Source organism: Amia ocellicauda, chromosome 3 (assembly GCF_036373705.1).
Source record: "Amia ocellicauda isolate fAmiCal2 chromosome 3, fAmiCal2.hap1, whole genome shotgun sequence".
Lineage (NCBI taxonomy): Eukaryota > Metazoa > Chordata > Actinopteri > Amiiformes > Amiidae > Amia > Amia ocellicauda.
Window position 1 is genome coordinate 34,313,993 of NC_089852.1, and position 14,714 is coordinate 34,328,706.

Consider the following 14,714-nt stretch of genomic DNA (forward strand, 5'->3'; position numbering starts at 1 on the left):
TTGCTTCAGATCTCTTCACTGGTGCTTCTATTCTAACTTTGTTTTTCTTAATGTGTAATTTTCATGCAGCATGGACATCTTAAGAAGTCCACGAAATTGAGTTTTATTCACCACCCTGGAGTTCTACATGTTTTTCCCCCACACAAAATATATAATTATTTATTCTTAAACAAATAGTGATATGGATTTTAAAACACTCTAGAGTTTTTATTTTTATGAAACTACAATGAAGCCAATGGATTTCCTGGAAAGAAACTTTAATTTAGGAATATCAAATCATGTGAGCACTTTTTGCATGTTGGAAATTCAACTTAGAGCACTCTGGGGGGATTTCAATTAAATGGTGCAAATCAGTCACATAGCCCACAGATGTGTATCAGCCTTCAGAAACACTTCAAATTAAACCAACCAAACTGTCATGGTATATTGATTTAAAGAATAATTAAGTCATTAAAATATTAATTACATTCATTGTGTGTAATTTCCCTTAAAAAAAACCCACCAAAAGTAACAAATAAAATACAAAGTCAGTGACTGTTAAATGAAAGTACAACAAATCTATTTGTTAACTCATAGGCAGGAGTAGACCTACACAGAGATGTATGAGTTTGTAATTCCTAAAGCTATTTTAAATATACTTTAATTCCATGTTTGTTATGCTTAAATGTTTTTTAATAAAAGCACTGCATAGTACTTTAAGGTTGCATCCTTAGTTTGCCTTGTGTAGTATTTAATGTGTCTGCTCTAATGTATGCAGCTAATTGAAGTAACTGATATAGCAATGAGGACCCATATGCTTCAAATGGTCATTCAGTCAATCACACTCTCATCAAGCAATATCAGGGGATTTTCCATTCACTGCAGGCTGGTGAGGCTTAGACAGTTACAGGGCTATTTAGGTCACGTTATGTGGAGTATTGCGTGGGTTTCCTCCATTATAGAAATGTGATCTCCATGAAGAAAAAAACATATGTGTATGTGTTTATTTCATTCTCCAGGTATGAAAGCCATGTGGGTCTGATTTTATTCTTAAAACTCAAATTAGAGTGACAAGAGCTCTCTTCTCAACTGTATGCAAGCTCAAAGCCACTGAATTCAAAGAGGTTTTGTACTGGCACTGATTGGTTGTGCATCACAGCCCATCATGCATCGTCCTTTCAGCTGTATGCATCATGAGGAAATGATCAGACTTAAGTGATGCTTCAGCCTTTCCACAGTCTGTTCTCCTCCGAGCAGACCTCCTCGACATCTCTGAAGCAAAACAAATCTGGGACCTCTTTCCTGACCTTGAAATAGGGAATGTGAAACAGCATGTTACAGAGTTCTCCTGCTTCTTTGCTGCCCTGGTGTTCAGTAAGACATCTTCAGGTTGCCATGAGAAAATATTAAAAATGAAACTCAATACATAATAAATAAATACATACATACAGCCATACATACATACATAAAAAGCATATTTTTTCACTCAGTAACTCATTTATTATTTACTGAAGCATCTGTTGCCTCATTTATTTTGATCCTCAGTTACAAACAGAGTTCACAGTCCACATTCTTCACATTCAGGGGGTATCGCATCTCTGAGAGTTGCTCTCTCTGTCAGCTCTCACTTGCACTGAACAAACGCCTGTTCAACGCCTTTCCTCCCAAAATGCGGATAGGAACTGCATCGGTTGGATTCTGCCTCTTTATTGACTAGTCCGTTCTATTTCCTGACAGTTTGACAGTGTGGTCCATTTAGAGAGGGTGCACATGCTGCAGAGGATTAGCATCAACAGCACATTGTCACAAAAATCAGTAAACAGTCAAATACTTGCAGGTACATATACGGCCTCTATACATACGTGTGTGTATGTGCTGCACAGTATAGAACACACCAAATTTAGTTAAATGGGTTATTTTTATCAACCTATCTATTAACATGTCCATCTTTCTTTCTATCAATTTGAGCCTTTTTATCTCTCTGCGTGTCTGCTGTGTTATTTAGGTGTTTCAAGTTGAATGAATGACGCACAGTGATAAAATGTCTTTGTCTAAGCATGGTCCTGTGGGCTAGCGTGTATCTCCGTCACCTAGACGCTTTTCATTTTTCTTTTCAGCTGAACCACTCGATGGCGATGAGTACATGGAGATTTCAGGGATAATGAGGTCTCAGGCTGGAAGATACGAATGCAAAGCCACCAACGACGTCTCTTCCCCAGATGTCAAATACGTTAATGTTGTTGTCAACTGTAAGTACATATAGTTCGTATATAGTTTATGTGTATAGTTTGCATGTGTCACACAATAGATCCAGATTAAGTCTAGTATGCACTAAACATGTTTTCTATTATTTTTATTTGGACATTGAATATTTTTAATAGTAGCAGTGCTGCTTGAAGAAAGCATAATCAGATTCTAATTGTATGTATTGGTGATTCATTTTTTTATTATTATTTTTCCTTCCTAAAGTGTATATTTGAGCTCATCCTAAAATCTCAGCAGAACAAAGCTATAATCTTAATCTGCTGTTTTAGATTTATGCAATAACATTCCCAGACTTTTATTTTAGCTGCAGTATATATCTAAGCCAGAAGTTAATACTGCAGAATGTTAACCAGTTAACATTAAAGCTGCAGTAAAGCTTGTGCCTGTGGTTATGTATTTTGTTACAACTTCTAAAATTCATAAAAGACCTTGGGATGATTTTCTACTATCATTTATATAGCACCAGGAGTAGACCCACAAAGTAAACCAGCAGCCAAAAGTATGAACGTGTAATCATTCTACAAACAGCTAATTAATATGCATCATGCATCTATATGCAGAATCCTTGGCACAACTGCAATCCAGTCGTAAGCCTTCCCCACTCCTTCACAAAGAGTCTCAGTGCTGGGCTGCTGTAAGAGAGATGTTGATGTCAACAGACAGGTCCTTGCAAGGGGATACAGAATTTCAAACATAGATCACAATTTAAGTAGTTGGGGTTCTGTGCCAGATTCCGATGTATTGTCTAGATCCCGAGAGATTCCATCTCATCAGCTGCTATTGATGTCTTTCTCCCTTTTGTACAACTTAATGGGTGAGCTCCTTTCTCTCGAAGAAAACGAGAAGCGTTTTGATTGATGTTTAAGGCAGGCAGGGGATGTAGAAGGCACTGGAACTTTGCAAGCTATTCCCTGGGGAGATGTTGGCGATACAGAAATAAAGCCGAAGTGGAGTCACACTTCTCTCTTTGTGGAACCACCAGCCTGCCCTGGATATGCATTCTAGGTGCACAGTTTGAAAACCTTAGGGGTTTACTTCCAGCAAAGGCTCTGTCCTTGTCTATTAAATTGGCAAGGCCTTTTTGAGATGCAGTAGTAAACGCCAACGAAACATAGCCGGGACAGAAGATGCAAGGGGCATTCCTTTTGTTTGGAATGAACCACGGATCAGACTCTACAAACTGCTGTACAACTCAGCGGTGACAAAGTATTTCAGAATCCTTGTCCAACAATGTGTTTAAATGAGGAGTCTTACTTACACTTCTGGAGAAAACACATTAGGGCCTCTTCCATCACAGAAACATGTTCTTTATTACCTAAGTATCTATTCTGCTGTCTGCCGCTGGATTCAGTAGCAAACTTGAAATTAAATATTGAGATCAGTGAAAGCTAAGTTTTTGTCTTTTTTTTGTTTAAGTACGACTTAGATTGCAAATTCGCTTACAGTACAGGGCTGCAGGGCACAGCATTACTCAGTTGTAATGTTCCCAATAAAATATTTAAAATAAACATTGAAAATGCCATTATTGCCAAGAGGGGGAGAAAGGCCATAAGGCAATGTGTCTCTCTATAATTTATCACCACTCTGCAAGGTAAAGATACACACAGACCCACACTCCCACCCCATACACATACCAAAAACTGATTATTTCTATTTCTTTATCTCTTTCTTTCTATCCGTTATCAATAACTGCCTCATCCTCAAGGCTGGAGCTTTACCCATCAGACACAAAGCACACCCTGGATGGGAAACTAGTATATTTAGTTATTAGTTTTATCTCTCAAAATGCGTATTAATGATACTTAATGATGAAATAAAAATAAAACGGATAAAAATAAAATAAAATGAAAGACATCACGTGGACTGAAATTCAGACTCATTTGTTGATGTGGTTGTGAATCATGCCCCGTTGCTCACAGTCCAACTCCCCAAACCCTCAGCTCAGTACAGTACGGTGTGTTTCCCCACAAAAGGAGTGTTTTGATGTAGAGTTATATGAAAATGTAGTGTGGTAATTGTTGAACGTTCAAAACCCCTCCAGGGTTAAAATAATCATCTTCCGTTCCTGTGGATACTTGAGCTTTTTTGTAATTTCTGAGAACATTGAAGACATCACAAGAGGAAGCAGGCAGTGTGAAATTAGGAGAGATCCGTGAAAATATGCAGTTCCCTGTTTCCGCCAGGAATTAAGCAGCCAGTCCCAAATCTTGCGGCACGAAGAAAAGTAATAATTTGACTGTCCTAAATTAAGGATAGCTTTTTCTTAGTAAGTACTTGTAATTCTATGTACCTTCTCATAAGCTTGCCTTGAGACCCAGGATTGGGAGTTCACTTTGTGTTCCATCTGTTCATCAGATACCTCTGGGGTCCATGTTTGATTCCAAGCCTATATAAAATGAGCTCCACTGCCTTCAACTTTATCTCTAAGGGACTGATTTTCCACCCACCCAGGCTCCATAAAGATATGGGATGAAATGAAAAATAAATAAATGCATATATATAGCATTTCCTTCTATGTAACTTATAGGAAACCATTAATGACTAAACTACAGTAACTTCAACTAAAAATAAATTGTATTAAACTGTTAACAGATTGCTGCGTGCGTCCTCTAATTCTGACTCCATACGTGTAAATCACTTAATTTGTAGCATTTTTATGTAAATTCAGGTGCTTGGCAAATTAAATATAAGTTCTGATGTAGGTCCTTGCACTGAAGCATTTCATAATTGTTTTTGATTGTTATTTGAATCTTTGATACTTTTAATGACTTGGACACTGCCTCTCTTTCTGTAGTAACATACAATTCAAGAAAATGCAACATCTGCAATAAAATGAGGAAGAATTACAATATATTTTATTGTCAGATAATGTCATATTTATATTTTTAAATATGTAACCGATTTATGGAGCCGCTTCGATACACATATAATGTGATTAGTAATAGTGTGAAAGTTTTCACTCGTAATTAGCATTCCTTACGAGCTACTACTGTTTCAGAGAGGTGGAATGTGGCTGATATGCAGCTGGTTAGATGTGTAAAGGGATTGTATTGTAAGTGGCATCTATTTTCATCATCAGGTGTCTCTCATTCAAAGCATAATTTATTACTTCCTGAGGGAGAGCGAGAAAATCTAATTTTGACTTGAGGTAAAGCAAATCCGATGCACATATCTTTGATATCGTCAGCACAAGCAATTAGCACAGGTGAACAGTGATGCTGTGCTTCTTACAGTCCCTTGGGGTGATTGAATTTGCACACCTTTTCCCTTTTTTCCAGACCCTCCCTACATCAAGGATGCACAGAACTCTGAAACCCAAGTCGGGCAGAAGGGCGTCCTACAGTGCATCGCCTCCGCAGTGCCCACACCTGAGTTTGAATGGTACAGAGATGACCGGAGGTAGGGGAGCCCTTCTCGTTTTCCCACCTTGTTATTGTAGTTATTCACTAAAGCATTCAGCCAGATTAGAACGGTGTGAAGTCTGAGCTCAAGTTCAAAATTAGGTGAGAAGAGAAGCACAGAGAAGCATTTAAATGAGCCTTTTATTTGATTTTTCTTTCTGACTGCTTCAGAGATAGATAAATAGATAGATGGTAGATAGATATATAGAGAGAGAGATTTCAGGTTGAGAAAAGCATTTTTTGGCATTTATCTCAATCATCTTTCTACCTAGAATATCTAACGGCCAAGGCGTCCACATCCAGATCTCAGGATTTCGTACCTTTCTGATTGTATCCAACGTCACCGAGGACGACTATGGGAACTACACGTGTGTGGCAACCAATCGACTGGGTATTCACAATGCCAGCCTATTCCTATACAGTAAGTATGCTGAAAGAAGAGAGTCCCCAGGCTCTCGGGGACCATGTACACTTAGCTCAACCAAATTGGTTATTTGTGGAGGACGGCACAGTAAATGCAATGCAGGTGGCCATTCCTGCTTTAATGGAAAATGTATTGGCTGCACTAAATTTCACAGGTGCAGATGAAGCTGGACATTTGGGACAAGAAGATACATTATTCCCCAGAGAATGTGATGTATGGTTATAATTCATTGTTCAACTGGGAACTGGGAACTCTTTCAAGTTTTGTTTTGCTTTTTTTTTCTTCTGCAAGAGCCAAATGACAACATGTGATTTATTCTTGGCCTATTTAAATGTGGAGAATAAGACCTTTATGTTGCTCCTCTTCGTGTGTGCTTAAGGTTCGGTATCTGTGCTTGAAATAGTTAATGTCCGAAGGGGGAAAAGAAAAAAGAAAGTATCGTACAGAAAATCTGAGCAAAGGTCGGTCTTCCTGATGCATGTAGAACTGTATGAAAAAGTCCCTCTGGATAGCAGCGAGAAGTAGTGCAGAAAATCTTAAAATAAAAGCAGAATAGGTCAGGCTTGGGAAGGTTTACTAAACACCTCTAATGCAGGGTACTGGTATCCAAGTCCAAGTCGACTTGTTTGGTAGTTCCCTTGTGTCTCATGAGGGCTCTGTCATGAAATTTGTGGACAGTCACATTTGGCACACAACCCTCTGCTGTTGCTGGTATTTACTATAGCATTACATCTGACAATACACAGTCTTTGAAGCAGTAACTAAACATAATTATCCATCTAGCAGAAACCCCCCATGATGAAGTTTATGGCTAATTGCATTCACATTACACCATAGTCATTTTCCCGAAAGACGCTGGCAGCTTAAAAGTTTCCAGCAGCAAGTCGTGTATATAATATTTAAGGTGCAGCAAATGACTGAATATTAAAATTTAAATTGTGATTGTTCTAATAAAATATTCTTTCTCTGTGCACAGTGGTGCTGTGGAGAATAAACCCACTGATAATATGATTAGAAAGAGTGGATCTTGAGTGCGTCACATGGGACAGGTAGCATTCCCATAATAGGACTTGAACCTAGAAAATAAAATCAATAACCCCCTGAACGTAAAATTGGTATTTTTAAACCATGATGAAAAATCAGTCAACTAAATTCCTTACAGGCATTTTATTTCAGATGTTACGGTTGGATTCATTTTCCTTCCATCACAGTTTCGCTGGAAGTCTGTACCCGGAGCTGCTGACCAGTGTTTCCACATCACAATGAACCCAGAGTGACTGCATCTGCCTCAGAAACAGCTCTTGATGCATTTCAAATGTTAATTAAATATTTGCTTATACCAGTATTTACCTCACTGGTTAACAAATAATAATATATTTAAATCAGCTTCCATGAATTGGAGATTCGCTGCTTAACTCTGGTAACAGAACAGCTGTCTAATACCGCTCTAATGTGTCAGAAATGCAAAACAGTAACATCTGTTGACTTTTAATAATAAAAATAATATTGATTTTGGCACGGTAGGTATTCTAAACTTGTCTGGAATAGAATGTCCTTCCAGCAAGATTGTGTTCTAAATTCCCAGAGGAAACATTTCTACAATTACAGACCAGAATTATACTATACCAGGTGTCATTTTGTTTTATTATAATTTATTTTTTATTTGTGTGTCAGTGACAACTGGAATGTGTATCAAGTATTTTCTCTGTAAGTCAGTGTTACAAGCTAGTTGGAGCCAAATTGTCTTCCCAAATTTTGAACATGGTCTTCCATCTACCTGCCACTTCTGTTTTTTCAGCGAATATTTTCATTCACAGAAGGCAGACAAGCATACCGTATGCATATGAAAGTGGTTGTCAAAAAGAAAATAATGCTTACAGTGTGGGTCTTGTTATTATATGGTTTTTCAAATCCGAGCTGATTTTTAAATAACTCGAGCAATCTTCAGCATGGTAATTGCGTGCTGAAACACAACAGTTGTGACCAGGCAGCAGAGAGAAAAATACAAATTCTGCCAGTTAGCAGCGCCGGATGGCTCATTTACTCTGACCAGTTTTAAAAAGCTTGTTTTAGGAGCCTCCGACTCCAAATGCTTTGTTGCATATCTCTCTTTCTGTCATTCTCACGTCACAGTTGCTACGATCTTATAATTGTTTTTTTTTTTTTAAATAAATTTCTATTGAGTAAACAAATGATGATAAAATAAAGCTAAAAATGCATTAAGGATTCTTCAGCTTTACTCCCCTAAGGCCTTTAGTGACGCTGGGCAGCACAGTTGCTGGCAGATGGATTGGATACAGTGGAATAGCTATCTAGATCCTCTGTTCTCACTCTCTTGATCAATACGTATTGGTACATGAGGAGAGGGTTATGTATGAGGATTAACCACATGCTCTGTGCCCCCAGGAGTATTTGCCATGCCTGTGAAGCAGTCCAGGGGATCTGCCTGTAATCATGCCATTTGAATTGAGAATTTACAAAGAAACTCACTGTATCTGAACAGACTGGCAGCCAACTGCTCATCAGCTACTCTAGCAGTAAAGGGTAGCTAGTGGGGGTGAGGGGGATCAAATGCATTTTGTAGCTGTAACTGCAGTGTAATCTTTTATTATCATTTTGTTTTCTTTATTTATGCTTCAAAATCAGGGTCCGTGTTTGTCTTCCACGGTTTGTGTTTCTGAGCCCTTTGCAGTTCTGTGGTCTGTAGATCTGCTCTTAAATACACTGGGTTTTACAGTTTAAATCATTGTTGGCTGTGGAACTTGTGAATTAGATACACTCTGTGAATAATTACTTGACTTAAATAATAACTATATGGCCTTTGAGGACTTGGATGTGTCGAACACTTGGGTATCAGAGAGGAAAAAGTATATTTTCTTCTCACATTGTAGAACCTTCATCCATGCATTGGGATTGCAGGCATCATACTCTAAGATGTGACCCATGATGTGTATTAAAGTATTGTGCATGTTTAAGAGTTGTAAACCTGTTGCAAACGAGTCGGAAACGCCAGGTGACATGCACTGAACAAGAGCAATTACTTCTGCGTGGTTGACAGAACTGTTTGCTGAAATAATTTGCCTTTGCCGTTTATGAATATTTAATTCTGGGCATTTCTGCAAAAAAGCTGCTCAAATGGGGTGGAGATTGTGTAAATGAAGTGTACCGTTTATCAAAATTAGATGTACTAAAGCTGCCAGCTTGAGCAACACTTAAAATTGCATTGGTTAGTTAAGAGATTTTGGAAAGCATGTTTTAAACTGTCGCAATCAGCAATACTTTCAAACACTCAAACTCAAAGCACTTTCACACTGACATTTCAGCCTTTGTACTAGCTTTTTAAGTTGTTCAGTACTTTGATCAATACATTTATATGTGTACACAAAAGGTTATAAGAGATGTTGAACTACTACTAATAATAACAATTATAATAACAATAGTTATAAGCACGTATAAGGATCCGGGCGGTGATTGAGACCTGGCTGGAGTTGTGTAGGCGGCTGTGCACATCAGGCTAAGCACAATTCTGCTGCCGCTATTTATTTCTTGAAATATTGCAAAGCTCATGCAATGCATCTCACAAATATGTTGTTAAATATAGGCTATTGAAATGAGTATGTTACATATGTTCTCTTAATTCATAGGTTCACACAACAAAAGCGCTGCTACTGGCCTTTCATAGTGCATCTACCCCTGTTACAGAATCACAGTATAATTGTTAATTTAAATCATGACATTGCCCAGCTCTGTAATCCTATGTGTCCCAGTTTGCCTTTGAACATATTTTGTGGACAGCAGTGTGATTAGATTGACCAGCCAGTGCTTCCATAGCAGCTGGTACTGTTTTGCAGTTGGGCAGTGGCGTACCAAATACTTGAGCAAGCAGCTACTTTTGTTTTTGTTTTTTATTCTGGTTGCTGTAGAAATGCTAGACTTTCATAGATCAGATAGAAAAGCTGCTCTTTAGTTTCATGTTCTGGCAACTCTGTCAAAACTTTCAGCGGTGAAGAACCATCAGTATTTCTACAACAACACACCTTTCTCAGAGAATGTTGAACAGACCTCAGACATCAAACCACAAGCTGAGTTACAGGATCTGTGTAATTGACACCTGTCATTTATTTTCTCAAAAATAACAAGGAATTATATAGTTTGGATATATATATTTGACTGAATGGCAGCTTAGTTAGAAGTGGATATCTGCAGTGCCAGGTCAGGGAATAATAAATGTGTTGGTTGGCAACATCACACTGAGCAAAGAACAGGTGTATCAATATTTCAATAGGGATTGTTAGACTTGAACCTTTTTTAAAAGTCTTTCATTATTTTATTTTTTTCACTGAACGGCTATAACATCAATTATTGAAACAATGTACAGATTTAGGGCAGATCTTTGCTGGAGATAAAACAAAACACAGTGATAAATATTTAATCATAAGGTCATGAATGTGTTTTTGCTTTTCTCCTGTTTAAAACAAGAAATATATAAAATATAAATCAAGTTCGATCTATAATATTTTGACAGTACGTTATGCTTTGCCTACTTCTTCCTTTATCAAGACATGTCTATGCCCCTAAGACCTCCAGTGTATTAGCAGAGACAGTATAACAACCTGACAATATAGCTTAAAAAGAATTTTCTATTAAAAACAGAAATTGTTAAGGGTATTGAGACAAGGTGGACATTGTTGCAAGTATTAAACACAACAAATGTTGTTCTCAAGCCACAAAATTAAAACACAATTGTAGCATATGTGTGTGACAGGATTTCAGAATAGGAGGCGCCAAGACAATCAACTTTATTTCCCTTCAGCTGGATTTTGTTCCTGTTGAACAGAAGGGTCAGATACTTAAAGCCCAGTGGTTAAATATATCTCCACCTACTGACCGGTAGTGGAATTACAGAATATAATTTCCCTCAGCACAATAGACATGAGGGGAAATGTGCTGGATGTTGGAAAAACAGTATTAAAGAGTCAGTTTACAAAGGTACATGCCAATAAGCAACTGATAAGGATGTGGAGAAATAATTTTCCAAAATATGGAAATATAAAGTAATACCTTATTCTTATCATTATCCTTCATCATTATTATTATTATTATTATTATCATTATTATTATTATTATTATTATTAATAATAATAATAATAATAATAATAATAATAATAATAATAATATTTACTTATTGTTAATAGTTATCCAAATAAGTCGGGAGGTCTCTTAAGAGTTGTGTAATTCAGTAATGTGATTTACTGATTCACGGGTGAATAGTTGTAATTATTAAGAACACAGTTACTACGTGAGCTAACTTAGAATGAATGAGGAGATGGAAACTCATGCATCTGAGAACTACTTTAACTTGGAGAAATACAAAAATCAAGCTGCCTTCAGTGATTTATTTATTTAATTTTCTATTATTTTTCTTGAAGACTACTTGAAATATGAGGATTTAGACAGACCACACTGCCTTCATCTGCAGCAAGCAGTAGGAACGCAGTAATGGTCTTTTTACTTCTTTTAACAGATGCCAACATTAAGTCATTTCGGCAAGGACCAGGGTAGACTGAAACATAATCAGAAATAAAAGGCTGGAGAAAATTAGAAATAAATGGTTTTATCCCTTTAATGAGGAATATCACAATGGAATTAAGAATATAAGCATTGATTGGTTTGCAAATTTCCAAGCCCACACTGGAAGAAACCCTTTCATTTTATTGTAAGCGATTAATTAATCCTCCCATGAATGGATGGTATTTAAAGAGGAATGAAAAGACAGGCTTCTTTCTGCAACGTGGTGTGTCGGCTCTGTGGTAGGAAGTTGGAGTTTACAAGATGTGTGTCTGTCGCAGGCAGGAGGCTCCTTTAGAAGCTTGAATAATTAAAGTTTATAGAGGAAATTAAACAAAGATGATTCAAAGGATTTTGTTTGTTTGTTTCTTAGATTTAATTTGTATCATGTTTAAAATCTCATGAGAGACTGTATGTCTGACAGCTTGAAAAATAAATTAATATGTAAACCATTCTTATTGTAGGTACCATACAGTTTGTATTTAATTTGGCTTCACAAAAGTGTGGATTGTATTATTGTTATTATTATGTAAACCATCTTCAGTGCCTGAAGTTTGCTATTGAAGACTGCAATGAAATGAAAGTAAACTTGTCCTTGAAGCTGCATTCAAGTAACATACTGGCACTTACAATGTCATGGCTGCAGCTGTTCATGTATAAACTTATAGGGAGTATTCATAAACTGTTATATTTCCATATATATCATATAAAAAAATCCTAACCATTTGAACACAAAATGTTGTTTTTCCCCCTAGAGGCTGTCATACCCACTATCAAATACTCTACCCGAGGTCAGTATGTATCAATTCTACACTAACAACCTGAATGTTCACATTAGATGTGCCAGTAATAAAAAATGTGTTTCGGTTAACGGATGATTGAGAGAGGTGTCTCCATCATATTGTCAACTTCCTATTAGAAGAATAATTGAGACAAGATAAATCAGTGGTCTGGGTGCTCATTTATAAAGGAGAAACCTCATTTAAGTTTAACTGATATATTGGAGCACGAGCAGCAAAAAAGTGCCCCTGGTATACAAATCATTTCTACGATAGTTTATGATTTACGAACAAGGAAACTCATCCATATAATTGTATATAACTCTTTCTTGACTTTAAAAGTATTGGAGCAGAGACAATATGCAACGTATTATTTATTTACTCTTTGTTAATTTAATTGATTTACTATTGTTCCCATTTCTGCCACCAGTGACTCCCTGCTAAGCGAGATTCTGGTGTCCCGTACAATTATCTGAAATATTGGGAGATCAGCCAGTAGTGTAAGGTAATAATGTATGATGTAGACCCCAGTTTCCTTTAATGAAAGGATCACTGTATGGTTGTCTGCCGCTTTTATTTTTAAACACTGCATTTGTAATGCATTTTAGATTGTAATATGGTAATAATGGTAGTCGGTTGGTTATAAATGCTCTATTACACGTTTAATAACTATTTGTTTTAGGAAGATAACTCATGTTTACATATAGCCAATAGATTTGAGACAAGATGTGACAAGATATAAAAAAGTTGAACGGTTAGTATTGTAATGTATCATTTTACTGGACAAAAGATAAATGGTACATTTGCAGTGTAAATTAAAGATTCAAAAGCTGTAAAATGAGTTTAAGCAAATTTTATGTGGAGGAACCATTAAATTCAGGGGCTGGACCACCCAATATTTCAAATCGCCTAATGTTACGTGACACCGTGTTACTGGTAAAAAGGTTTTGCATATGTACTGTGAACATTGAATGGTGTATTCAGTCTATAAGGGGAAAGGTAGAAAATACATCTTCTCTTTAGATCTAGATTAGCCTTTCTGTCCATACATTTTCTTAGCGACTAACACCTGGGGTCTTGCCTTTCTGGAATGTTCTTCACCATTTGCATTTCAAGTGTCAACTGTTTCGTCTGCGTTTGCAATGCTGCTGTTAATTGGACCATGTGGAGGAAGTTATATTCATTAACTTGCCAATTCTATTACAAAATTAAATGCGACTCCAGTATCTACGGTACATACACAATACTTTCAGTCACGGAAGTCACTGGATTCAGTTAGATGCAATGCTAAGCCCAAGCCAACAATCGCTGTAGGTCTGACAGTGTTTACATGAGCAAACATGACAATTATTTGAAACAGGTGCTTGCAATGTGGCTATGTTTTAAATATTTAAAAACATATTTTTTCTACATAATTTGATTGTAGGAAGTATCCTGAAAATGCATTGCAGATGGAACATGGCATTCACTTTTTCCTTGGTACATCTCTGCTGGTATCCTCAAACGAAAACATAACTCTCTTAGTGAAATGTGTATGTATATTTATATATTTATGTATAAATATATATACATATATAGTGCATTACTACAGTAACAGCATGTTTATTTAATGTGAAATGACATTAATGTCACTGGGGGCTCTGGAAGTCCTGTAGAACTGTTCATACACTGAGAGATATGATTCTGCAAACTTGTTTATGACAAAAAAAGTAAAGTAACATAACGGTTGTTACTGTAAAGAAAAGCATCAGTACGGCACATTAATTGCCTAAATGTACCCTCAAGATATTCTATTTAAAACTCTCATTTGGTTGACTAGAGAGTGACAAGAATGTAAAGCTGTGCACATGGCCACATTAGTTGAAATATTCAGATTTACTACAAAGTATGGTAAAGTATGTCATACTCCAGTGTAAATAAAGTATTTAACCATGATGATTGAAATGATAGTGTTACTGCGATTCACTAAATTTGCAAATACATACTATATCATTTTTTTAAAGTTTATATATACAGACCTAAAAAACACCTTCCCATGACATGCACTGCACTACAGCACAGGGAACACAATAATTTGAGGGAAAACACAGCCAGAAGCATTTTTGACTGCATCAAAGTACAAGCTGCAAAATAGATGCCAAGATTCACAGAGATTGCCCTTGGAACTTAGAAGTTAAATTTAAAGCAGAAAAATCGTAATCTGTGATCTGCAGGGATAATGTGCTTTGTTTGATGTATATCAAGATATGTCTAAAATAATCTAAATTTAAAATAACAATCATATCTTCAGGTGTTCTT

General features: G+C 36.6%; 1 protein-coding gene across 3 annotated transcripts in view; it reads left to right on the plus strand.

The window, feature by feature from the left end:
* lsamp (limbic system associated membrane protein) overlaps positions 1-14,714 on the plus strand; it is a 614,372-nt gene that overhangs the window by 573,266 nt on the left and 26,392 nt on the right. For 2 of the 3 annotated variants that reach the window (XM_066699129.1, XM_066699128.1), the window contains 4 exons: positions 2,097-2,228; positions 5,523-5,643; positions 5,918-6,066; positions 12,393-12,428. In XM_066699129.1, coding sequence (XP_066555226.1) covers positions 2,097-2,228; positions 5,523-5,643; positions 5,918-6,066; positions 12,393-12,428 — 438 coding nt within the window. The remainder of the gene's footprint in view (positions 1-2,096; positions 2,229-5,522; positions 5,644-5,917; positions 6,067-12,392; positions 12,429-14,714) is intronic. The other variant, XM_066699130.1, reaches the window with a different exon arrangement.